Below are 12,454 nucleotides of genomic sequence, written 5' to 3' on the forward strand. Positions count from 1 at the left end.
TGTGTTAACACTTATCACTATAAATTGTATTATCTTCATAGTATAGCAAAATGCCATTCAAAAATTTAGTGAATTGAGATCACTATTTTTTTGAATGGCTGATGCGTTTGAATATGATTTATATAAAAATAAATAATTTTATAATAGAATTTAATTAATAATATTAATAATTTTAATTTATATCAATCTTTATGATTTTTCTATTCAATTTTTAAATTTAGCCTTTTTTAAAATTTTTTCTTCAAAATTCTTAGAAAATAAAAAAATTTTTATTTTTTTTTCAAATTTTAGCTAAAATTAAAAGTTTATTTTAAATATCTTAAAAAGTTTTACTCATTGTGGAATTCTAAAAAAAGAAAAATTTTCACAAGAATAGTAGAAATATAAAAAATTAAAAATAAAATAGATTTTTTTTAAGTGCTCGTAATACAATAATTGCTTTTGAAAGAAAGAAAAATAAGTCTATAGCTAATCAAATTTTTTGCAGTTTGGCTATTCAAGTATAAGCTAGGTGAATAATAATAATATAGACATATCCCGAAGAATATTATTATTACATAGGTAATGGCATGATAATTTCAATCAATATTAATTATCAACCAATTTTTATTATAGTGATATTCATTTAGATTTAATCTAATTTTAACATAAAATAAAGCTAAAAAGGATATAAAAAATTAGAAAATTTGTTAATGTATATACTCATAGTGTAATATGTTATTTAAAAACAACAACTTTGATATATTGAATAAACTTTCTTTAAAATTTAGAATCAGTAATAAAAAAAGTAAATAACAAATTTTTGCTTGAAATGTTTTTAGCTAAATTAGATCTATTTTCTTAACCTTTTTTATTCAATTTAAATAATAATTAACTCAAAAAAGGAACAATTTAAGGAGTAATTCTGTCTTTAGCCATCCAGTCCACTGTATTAGCTTATTTTATATACTTGACTATGTAATTTTTTGAAAATAAAATTGACCCTATATTTAGATCTTAAGTTTTTGTGACTAATGACTAAATAGAAATACCTTTAAGAGATGATTTGGTAGCCTTTAAATTTATTTACGATATTCAGAAAACAATAAATTAGTTAGAAAGTTAAACTAATCAAACATATATTGTACCAATGGCGACGATTGGATATTAGAATAATACAAATTACGATACAGTCAATCTTAATATCATAAAGTGCTCTAATCCAGATCTATTAGATTATTATTGTGTAGATTTTTCAACCTTATCTTAAAAGAATTTGATAGTGAATACTAACTAAAGATTATTTTCAGTCATATCAATATTTTTTTATTCTTGCAGAGTAACAGATAACATTAAAACACTTGTGCCAGACAATTGTGCTTAACAGAGCGATATTGATAATATGATTAACGGACAATACACTTTACTTCATTTAAGATTGTTTACTTAGCAATATAACACAACTAGTAAGTAAAACTAAATAAATTTTAAGAACTATATGATATTTCCTTAGTCAAGTCAATATATACTAAATACATAAAATATTTAAAATCAAATAACGAAGGTAAGAGATGGTTTCATTATTTAATCTGAATCAGAGTATTCTGCACCAATTTAATATATTTTTGAAAATTAATCTTTTCCTAATGATGATAATCCTTATATTCAAATTAATCTCCAAATTGATGAAGTTATTTAATACACTTCTATTCAATTTAGTACTTTCCCCCAAATATTGGCTTTGGTTAATAGCGCATTTAGTCTACTCATGCTGCTAGGATTTTTTTGTAGAAGGTTTGCTAATAAATCAATTTTATAAGATTTCTTTTGCATTTTTTTGTAAAATATGCATTAGAATCTTTATGAAGAAGTTTTAAAGCAAAATAAGTTATTTGAGTAAAAGACAAATTCTACTTAAATCGAAACTAAATTAAATAAATTACATATTGGACAAGAAATTAGTGAAAAAGAAGTTGCTAATATATTTAACATTCCTCAGTTCATAACTAAATCTAGAGATTATGTAGAGTAAAGTTAGTAGACTTAATTAAATAACACCTAACTAAACTAATAAGATGAAATTTTACAAATAGAAGAAGAAGAAGAAAAAAAATCACCAAAAGTAGCTGATTAGTTTTATGATTTAGATGAATAACAATAGTAAGAAAATAAAGAACAAAGAAATAATAATTAGAATTAATTAAAAAAAGAATAAATTATAGATAAAATATCAAATAATATTTTATTTACAACTGAAACAAATGAAATAATAAAAAACTCTAACGACTCTGGCTAAAATATCTTTAAGACATCTCCGAGGATTTAATTTAGTCAAAATAGAAATGAATCTTACTAAAATTGTAGAGACAGACCATTAAGCGAAATAAGCAAAATTCCTTAATCAGCTAGCATTTTCAAGAATGAAATATAAAGATAAAGTTCTATTTTTTAAAAAGATAACACATTATGTTTTACAGAACGCTAAATGTAATAGCCTACATTAATTGAGTAAGATGAGTAAAAGTTAACTAACTGTTAGGTGACCACAATTTAAGCAAGTAATACAAATTAAACTTCAAAGAAAAACTCTACTATTATAGAGTATTACATTTAGAAACTTAAAACAATTTAAGATATAAACATATTCAAAAGGTTTACTGAAATCAATTTTGGATACAGGTAAAATATTCATTTTGTTTTCTAATAATTATTTTTTTAACATTTATTTTAATAGATTTACGCTTTAAAAAATCAACTGCTTTAAGAAAAAGACTAATTAGGAAGATTAATAAAAATTCAGTAACGAATCAAAAATATTTATTGAAAAATAAGTGTTAAAAAGCATGAATATCTTAGAGTTGTTAAAAGACGTTATTTTTATAAAGAAATCAATTATGTTATTAATGAGTAGAGATCAATTAGCAGCTATGAAGTTAGTAGGCTACTCAGAAAATTATATTTAAGACCATTATCTTAAAAAAGAAGCTGGGAAATAAAGTAACTTTGAATAAATAAATAAATTTTTTTTAAATATTTTTTAATTTTAGAAAGAGAGACTACTTATTTAGAGTAGTAGCTAGATATTTACGACTCTACAGATTTATCAAGTGAGTATATTAAGAAATTTATATAAAAATGCAATAATAGTAAAATTTTAGATAAATTAGATAAAAGAATTCTATCGTCAATAAACAAGAATAAATAGAAATTGTTTTGAAATTTATAATAAATTATTTTCAATTCTTATTTTATCACGTTGTTATCTTTTTAAAAATCTTCATTATTATTATTATTATTATTTGTTTCATGTTTAAATTCAATCAGTTGATTTTTCTTAAATTAATATAAAAAATCTAAACAAAAATCTTAATCTTGCATAGTGGTTCAAATTTTTTTATCTGGCTTAACAAAGGATTTATAAATATTCTAGCATTTTATAAAGATTATATTGATTAATTAACAAAAATAACAAAAAAATGATAAATATACACGACACGATAATATAAAAAATACAGAAATCTATAAGATGATTTTGGAAAAAATTGGAAATGTTAAATTAATAAAAAAATACAGAAATCTATAAGATGATTTTGGAAAAAATTGGAAATGTTAAATTAATATTTATTAAAATTAAAATATTTCTTTATTGCTTTTATATTTTTTTAAAATAAATTTTTTTATCGAAACACTTTGGCTTTAAAAAATAGCAAAAAGAATAATAAATTTATAATTTTAATAGAAAATTTAAGAAAAAATTTGTTTAATATAAAGAATATTATATGTTTTCATAATAATAAAATACTTTTTAAATTAAATTTTACCTAATAAGTTGATATAAATACTATTGAAAATTAACTTTATGATAGAAAGATACATTTATTTTTTATTGCAAATATTAAAATCAATAAAATGAGTTAACTAATTAATATATTTATGATTTAAATTGATTTAAAATAAATATAATTAAAAAATAGCCACAAATGTTTATTAAAGTATCAATCTAATTAATCTCAAAATTATTAAACTAATCCTTAAATTTTTGTTTTATAATTTTAATCCAGTACATCCATCATACATTGTACATTATGAATGAATGAAAGTCATTTTTAAAATTATAACATAAATTAATTAATTATGGTTAAAATCCATTCTAACTTTATAATTAATAAATTAATTTAGAAAAAATAAGAATTAACAAACAAAAGTAAATAAAACAAACGAACAAACGAAAGAACGAACGCACTAGAATGATTTGCTCAAAATTAGACTTATTTTCTTAACCTTTTCTTTTCAAAATAAATAATAACTAACTTAAGAAAGGAACTATATAAGGAGTTATTACTTCTTTAGGGATTTTCGGAATAATGATTGCTTATTTTGTATACTTGACAATGCAATATTTCGGTAATAAATTTGATCCCATATTTAGATCCCAAAGTTTTGTTACTAATGATTTAATTGAAATACCTTTTCATGAGGATTTGGTAGCATTTTAATTAATTCAAAGTCCTGGAAAAACAATAGAGTAGTACTAAAAAGAAATGAATTTAACATATGTAGTTCCATTGGCAACTATTGGATACTAAAACAAAACCTAATATGATAATTTTTATGTTAAAGTTATCGAATGCTCAAATCCTCAACTATAAGGATACCATTGCTTAGATTTTTCAAACTAAACAATTAAGAATTTAGTAGTAAATACAAATTAACATATTTTTTCTGTTATATCAATATATATTTACTCTTGTTAAGTCATAGATAACATCAAAACGTTTATGCCAAACAACTGCGCTAATTAAACTGATATTGATGAGTTTATTGATGGTTCATATACATAACTTCATCTAAAGCTATTTACTTAACAATATAACACTACAAGCAAATAAGTATAAGTTAATTTTAAGAATTACATGATGTTTCCCTAATCATCTTAATACATTATAAATTCACAAAATATTTAAAATTAAATAACAAAAGTTAGAGATGGTTTTGTTATTTAATAAGAAGAAAAATATACTGCACCTATCTAGTATGTCTTTGAAAATTAATCTTTTCCAAACTATGAGAATCCTTACATTTAAGTCAACCTTTAAATCGATGAAGTCATATAGTACACGTCTATATAGTTTAGCACTTTTCCAGCAATTTTAGCACTAGTTAATAGCGCTTTCAGTCTTCTATTACTGTTAGGATTTTTTTGTAGAAGTTTTGCTAATAAGTCGATTTTGCAAGATTTTTTTTGCGTTTTTTTGTAAAATATGCATCAAAATCTCTATGAAGAAGTCTTGAAACAAAATAAATTATTTGAATAAAAGGCAACCACGACTTAAATTGAAACTAAAGCAAACAAATTAATTATTGGTTAAGAAATAGCTGAGAGAGAAGTAGCTAATAATATCAATATACATTAATTTACAGCTAAATCTATAGTTCAAATCGAATAAAATGTACAAACATAAATAAATACAACAATGAATAACATTTAAGAAGAAATTTCAAAGTCAGAAGATGATAAAAAAACAAACGTTGAAAATTAATCAATCTAAATAAAAAAATATTCAAAATAATTAAATAATTAAAAAACAGATAATAAAAATTAGAGAACTAACACAGATGTTTTTTAATACAATAATACTATACTGACAAGTGCTTCAAACGATATTAAAAATTAAAATGACTCTTATCAAGAAGATATTCTTAAAGCGTCTCCAAGGATATAACTAAGTCCTCTTAAAACCGACCAGTCTGAGATTTAAACATAAAGAGGTTTGATATGTCTAAGTAAAATTCCCTACTCTGCAAGTATAGTTTAAAAAAGTGAAAGACAAACTAATACTTCTCTATGTTAAAAAGATGCCACAATGTGTCTTACTCAAAACTAATTTCAACAATCTAATCAGATAATCTAACAAAATTAACAAAAAATCTAAGATAATTAAAAGCCTAAGCTTGATAAGAAAGACATACTATCAACCCCAAAGAGACGTATTAATACAATAGAGTATTATATCTAAAAGTTTAGGACAATACAAGATTTAAATATTTTCCAAAAGTTTACTCAAATAAATTTTGGCTACAGGTGAAAATTAATCTTTTTATCAATAATTATTTTAATAAATATATTAATAAAATGATTTAAAATATACTTTAAAAAATAGATTTACACTCTAAAAGCTAAATTGCTTCAGAAAGAAAGACGATGAAGATTAGGACCAAAAGAGTTTAAGCGTCTAATAAAAAACGTTTATAGAATAGTAAGTGCTAAAAAGTATGAATGTATTAGAATTATTAAAAGATGTGATATTTATAAAGAAAGCAATTATGATACTCCTCACTAAAGACTAATTAGCAGCAATAAAGCTTGTTGGCTATACTGAAAATTACATACAAGATACCTATCTATAAAAAAATGCCGGAAAACACTGTAATAATCAATACATTTAATTTTATTTTACTCAGCTCAATCCAATTATTTTATTAATATTTTAGAAAGATAGAATACTTATTTTGAAAAACAGCTAGATATTTTTGATTCCACAGAGTTATCATGCCAATACATTAAAAAATTTATCTAAAAATGCAACAGTAGTAAAACTTTAGATAAAGTCGACGAAAGGATTTTGTCTTCAATTAATAAGAATACATATAATTTATGTTGATAAATAAATAAATAGATAAATTATGAAAAATACGAGTAATTAAAAATTTTTAAAATGGCGATATTCAACTAACATAAATAACATTTATTATTACATTTATAGGTCAAAAGGACAAGATTCCCTAGTTTAAAACTCGAAAATACTCATAAAAATTCAACTCTTTTGAAGGAACATTTATAACTTAAAAATTAAATATATTTTAATATTTATTGATAAAATTAGTAAATATAAAAATTTTTAATATTTTAGACATTATTTTATTCAAAACCTTTTACTGATTTAGAATTACTTAAAATTAATGGCAGATTATAATTTTTAAATTATTAACCTTAAATTTAATGCAATAATATAATAATAAAAAGCCTTTTTTAAAATTTATGATTTATGATACTTAACATCATCAATATAATATTGTAAAGTCCAAGCAAAATCAAAAAAAATTATAAATAATTTAAGTGATAAATAATATAATATCCATACTTTAATTCATACCTTATAAAAAATAAAACTCTAATATTTATTCTGAAAAAGCGCATAATAATTTTTTATCTTTAAAAAGAAAGAAGTTTAATTGTATTTTTTGTTTTACTTCAAAATGATAACACTTTATCTAACTATTTTTAATTTTGTACAATTTAAAAAAGTAAGCTATTTATTTTATTTTAAATACTTTATGATTTATTGCGTTTTAGTGTTATTATTAAAGATTTAATAAAGTTAAAACTATGATTTTGGATATTATCATGTAATTTAAAAATATAAGTTTTCTTTGAAAATATAAACAGATTTGCTTTTATGATTAATCTAGTAAATATTTTCTTATTTATATTTATTAAGTCAATAAAATAGCAGGTAAAAATAAAACAAATTATTTTGATAAAATTTAATACTTTATCATTTTTAAAATAGGAAATAATACCTCAAAAAAAAATTTAAACTTTAAAAAATAAAATATTAATTACAAAACAGTAATGAGATAATTATTTAATGAAATCAATTTAAACAAAAAGAATCAGAATTTAATAGGTAAATTAAATAGAGTATTTTTATCTTTTTAGATAATAAAATAAACCATTTTTTTTTTTAGAGTATTTCATAAAAAATGATAATTTTTTCATTATGAATATGATTTTATCTTGAAATATTAATTTAACAAACAGTCATTTTTTCTAAATTAATTAAGAAATTTTTGTAACAATTTAAAAGCCTGTTTCATTATATAATTATATTTAACTTTCTCACTGGCTTTTTACGTGAATTTATAAATTGTAAATTAACAGCTAGTAATTATAAAATTACATTGAAAAAAATAAATAAAATCTAAAATTAGAACTTATTAATATTTTTCTAAAAATTTAAATTTAAGCATACAAAAAACTAATTAAAGTAGCTAAATATGAAAAAAATACTTCTCAATATTACGTTAGCACTCTTTCTTGATAAATATCTGTAATTAAAATACAAAAAAAGTAAGTTTTCCTAAATTATTTTTTTATTCTAATTCACTTTTCTTAAAATATAGCGTCAGTGAATTAGTGAAAAATCTGTATTTTCAAGCAAGTTGCTATTTCCGCTAGCATTAATTATTAAATTAAAAGCTTAATTATTTTAGTAATTTATTATACTTAAAAAATAAGGTAGGTACATTAATTAGATAGATTATAATTTCATAAAATTTATGTAAAAATTTTAATTAAAAATGGTTGGAAAATCTGCGCTAGGAGCATTCAAAATGGTAAATCGTATTATACCAATATTTTTACAATGCATGAACTGTATTTTTTATATCTCATTTCCAGATATCTAATCATATTTTAAGAAAGTTAATTTTTTTTACTTAATATTTAATCAAAAATAAAACCAGCGAAATTGGTAATTAAAATAGCAAAATGCATAGTTTACATAGTAAATAATACAATTAATTAAAATATACACTAATTCTAAGGGATTTTTTTTATTGTTCTTATTATTTTAAAGTAATTTATTTGTCTAGCGTAAATGCAAATAAACTTTTGAAGTCTTTTTATTATATTTTTCAGGCAGTGATTTTTAAAATTACTTGTACCTAATTTCTTATAATCAAATATACTTACTGTGAAATAGCAAGTATTATTTTTTTGTTAAATATTTATTAGTAAGCGAATCAAAAAAAACATAAGATTCTTAAGTCAGGATAGATTTTATCAATTAGAAAAAAATTAATCAAATATAAACGAATTTAAATTCAAATGCTTGAAAGGTAAATTATCATTTTTGAATAAAAAAATGATACCAGTAAGCCAATAAATTAATAAATTAAATAATTAAATAAATAAAAAATTATTAATTCTAATTTATTTGTAACTAGTACCTTAATCTTTACTGGTAAAAAGGGTTCAGAACAATAATATTTAGATAATTCATTAATCATAAAAACTTTAGAATAAACACAAAATATAATAAAAAGTTATCTTACCTTAAAATGCTTTTCTCTAAACTCGACTTATTTTCGCAACCTTTCCTTTTCAATATAAATAATAGCCAACTCAAAAAAGGAACATTCTAAGGGTTTATTTTTTCTTTATTGATTTTGGGAATAGTATTTTTTTACTTTGTTTACCTAACAATGCAATACTTCGGCAATAAGATAGACCCTATATTTAGATCATAAAGTTTCGTTACTAATGATTTAATAGAAATACCTTTACATGAAGACTTAGTAGCCTTTTAATTTATTGAAAGTCCTAAATAGACTCTTGAATAATTCTAAAAGAAAATGAATCTAACATATATTGTACCTATTGCTACTTTTGGATTCGAATCTATATATGGTTACAATACGACTTACCTTAACTTCACTGAATGTTCTAATCCTGAACTATAGGGATATCATTGCTTAGATTTTTCTAGCCTATCAAACAAAAGCTTAATTTAAAGTAGCAGAGACAAAGCTTTCTCAGTAATAACAATCCTCTTTTATTCCTGCTCAGTTACAGATAACATCAAAACATTTGTTCCAGATAATTGTGCAAATTAAACTGATGTTGATGACTTTGTTAATGGAGCTTATACTTTACTCCACTTAAGATTATTTACTTAGCAATACAACACAACTAGTAAATAAAATTAAGTCAATTTTAAGAATTATATGATGTTTCCTTAATCAGACTAATACTTCTTGAATACTCAAAAAACCCAAAATTAAATTACTAAGGTTAGAGATGGTTTTGTTATTTAATCAGAGACTGAGTACACTGCACCAATTTAATATGTCTAAGAGAACCAATCTTTCCCTAATGATTAAAATCCATATATTCAAGTCAATATTTAAATCGATGAGGTTATTCAATACACATCAATTCAGTTTAGTACTTTCCCTCAAATCCTAGCATTAGTTAATAGTACTTTTAGTCTTTTGATTCTTTTTGGATTCTTTTGTAGAAAATTTGCTAATAAGTCAATTTTATAGGACTTCTTCTGTGTCTTCTTGTAGAATATGCATTAAAATCTTTATGAAGAAGTTTTGAAACAAAACAAACTTTTTGAATAAAAATCTTTGTCAACAGAAATTGAAACTAAATTAACTATTGGTTAAGAAACTGCAGAAAAGGATGCTGTTAATAGTATAAATATTCCATAATTTATAACTAAATCTAGAGAAGATATTGAATAAAGTTAATAAATATAATTTAATACTGATTTATAAAATTACCAAGATGAAATAATATAACCAAACGAAGAATAAAAGTCAACAATAGAAGATCAATCTCCTAACCAAAACAAAGATTCCCTTTAATAGAAAACTGAATAGCTTCCAAGTAATGAAAATAATAAAGAAGATAATTAATTCAATAATATTTTATTAACAAGTGGTTCTAATGAAAATAAAAATTCTAATGATTCTTACTTAAATATTTTTAAAAAATCACCTAAAAGTTAATTGAATTTATTTAAGAGTAATTTCTCTTAGGCAAAAGCTTAAAGGCCTTTGATCAAATTACCTTCTTAATCTTGTAATAATTTCAAAAAACTAGAAAGAAAATCAAGTAGTTTTATACTTTAAAAAGATATTGCTTTATGCTTCTCACAAAATATTTAATAACCAACAAATAACTAATAAGACTAATAATCTAAGCCATTAGTAAGTTAAGTACCTAGTATATTAGAAAAATAAATTAATTAAACTGCATAAAAAAGATCAAGCATCATAGAATACTACATCTAAAAATTTAAAACAATTTAAGACTTAAACATCTTTAAGAAGTTTACTCAAATAAATTTTGGTTACAAGTAAATTTTAATTTTAAAAAAAAACTTATTAAATAATAAATTATTTTATAATTTTTAGGTTTTCAATTTAAAAGAGACTAAATATCTTCAAGAAGGATGATGAAGAGTAAGAGAAAAAAAATTTAAGCATGCAATAAAAAACATTTATTGAATAGCAAGTATTAAAAAGTATGAATATCTTAGAGTTACTAAAAGATATAATTTTTATAAAGAAATCAATTATGATCTTATTAACTAAAGACCAATTAGCAGCTATGAAACTAGTCGGTTATTCTGAGAATTACATATAAGATCATTATGTCAAATAAGAAATTGGAAAACAAGGTAATAAATATTCAATATTAATCAATTTAATTTATATTCATAATTTTTTTATTTATTAAAGAAAGAAAAAGTACTTACTTTGAGTAGCAACTAGACATTCTTGATTCTACAGATTTATCATGCAAATATATTAAAAAATTTATACAAAAATGCAGCAACAATAAAACTTTGGATAAAATAGATTAGAGGATCTTATCATCAATTAACAAAAATCAAGCAAATTAAGCAAATTGAACCAAAATATAAAAACAAACTTACTAATACACTTATATTAACTAAAATAAGTATAAAATAATATATATTTTTTTAAATTTATTTATTTCCCTGTTCCTTTTATTAACTTTTGAATCATATTACTAAATTTTAAAACATTATAAATCAAAATAATATCATAGTGTTTTCAATAATTAAAAAACTTTCGACAAAAAAGATACTTTAAAAAAATTAAAAAAATCTATTGATTTATTTAAAAAATATTTAATTTTTATTTAATATTTAAAAAAAAATACAAATAATTAAAAAAATTAATTTATGTTTAATCATTTAAATAATCAATTATACATATATTATATGTTCTTATTATATCTTATACAATTTAAAATAATTGTTGTTCATAAAAATCTGCATATTTAATAAAATTCATGTAACTATCTTAAAAGCATTTTCAAAATATAAAAAAGTTATTTTTTTTCCAGCATTTATTTTATTAAAAATTATTAAATATAAATAGAACTAAGGACATTTTAAGTAAATAAATTGAGAAGTAGCTTGTCAAAGCTAATTAGTCTTAAAAATATTAAGCCTAATAAATTCTATTTAATTACTATAAAATACATGAAGTTGTGTCACTAATTTTTAATGTTTAATACTTTTATTAAAAATTAAATTCTGATTTGATACGATTTTAATTGTAACTTGAGTATCAAAAAAAGTATAATTAATCACTTTTAATTATATTATTAAAGCGATAAAAATTTATATTCTTTAAATAGTAAGCAGATACTACTAATATGTTTAAATTTATAATATCAATATTTTAAACATTTAAACAATTTATAAGTATATTATTAGCTATTCTTTCTTTTGAGGAATAGATTTTATTTAAGTAATTAAGTAAAAATAATGTGATGCAAATTTGAAAATTATTTGTAATTAGAAGATTAGGTGATCCTATTTTCTTATTTTTTAATATGAAGAAAACTAATTCAAAATATTTTATC

General features: G+C 20.9%; 3 protein-coding genes across 3 annotated transcripts; all 3 read left to right on the plus strand. All coding sequences in view use genetic code 6, as the record gives it.

The window, feature by feature from the left end:
- Window positions 1–925: 925 nt before the first annotated feature.
- On the plus strand, window positions 926–3,196 carry TTHERM_00758910 (hypothetical protein; the record flags this gene model as incomplete). Its single annotated transcript, XM_001016974.2, has 3 exons — window positions 926–2,658; window positions 2,714–2,976; window positions 3,027–3,196. The coding sequence occupies exons 1-3, from the start codon at window positions 956–958 to the stop codon at window positions 3,194–3,196; spliced, it is 2,136 nt and encodes a 711-aa protein (XP_001016974.2). The 5' UTR covers window positions 926–955.
- A 1,030-nt stretch (window positions 3,197–4,226) lies between these two features.
- Window positions 4,227–6,641, plus strand: TTHERM_00758920 (transmembrane protein, putative; the record flags this gene model as incomplete). The annotated part of the gene is made up of 3 exons (XM_001016975.2): window positions 4,227–6,061; window positions 6,141–6,406; window positions 6,472–6,641. The coding sequence occupies 3 exons, from the start codon at window positions 4,227–4,229 to the stop codon at window positions 6,639–6,641; spliced, it is 2,271 nt and encodes a 756-aa protein (XP_001016975.2).
- Window positions 6,642–9,246: 2,605 nt separating this feature from the next.
- Window positions 9,247–11,468, plus strand: TTHERM_00758930 (AMP-binding enzyme family protein; the record flags this gene model as incomplete). Its single annotated transcript, XM_001016976.1, has 3 exons — window positions 9,247–10,910; window positions 10,969–11,234; window positions 11,296–11,468. The coding sequence occupies 3 exons, from the start codon at window positions 9,247–9,249 to the stop codon at window positions 11,466–11,468; spliced, it is 2,103 nt and encodes a 700-aa protein (XP_001016976.1).
- Window positions 11,469–12,454: the final 986 nt, after the last annotated feature.

The sequence above is a fragment of the Tetrahymena thermophila genome (assembly GCF_000189635.1).
Source record: "Tetrahymena thermophila SB210 genomic scaffold scf_8254630, whole genome shotgun sequence".
Classification (NCBI taxonomy): domain Eukaryota; phylum Ciliophora; class Oligohymenophorea; order Hymenostomatida; family Tetrahymenidae; genus Tetrahymena; species Tetrahymena thermophila.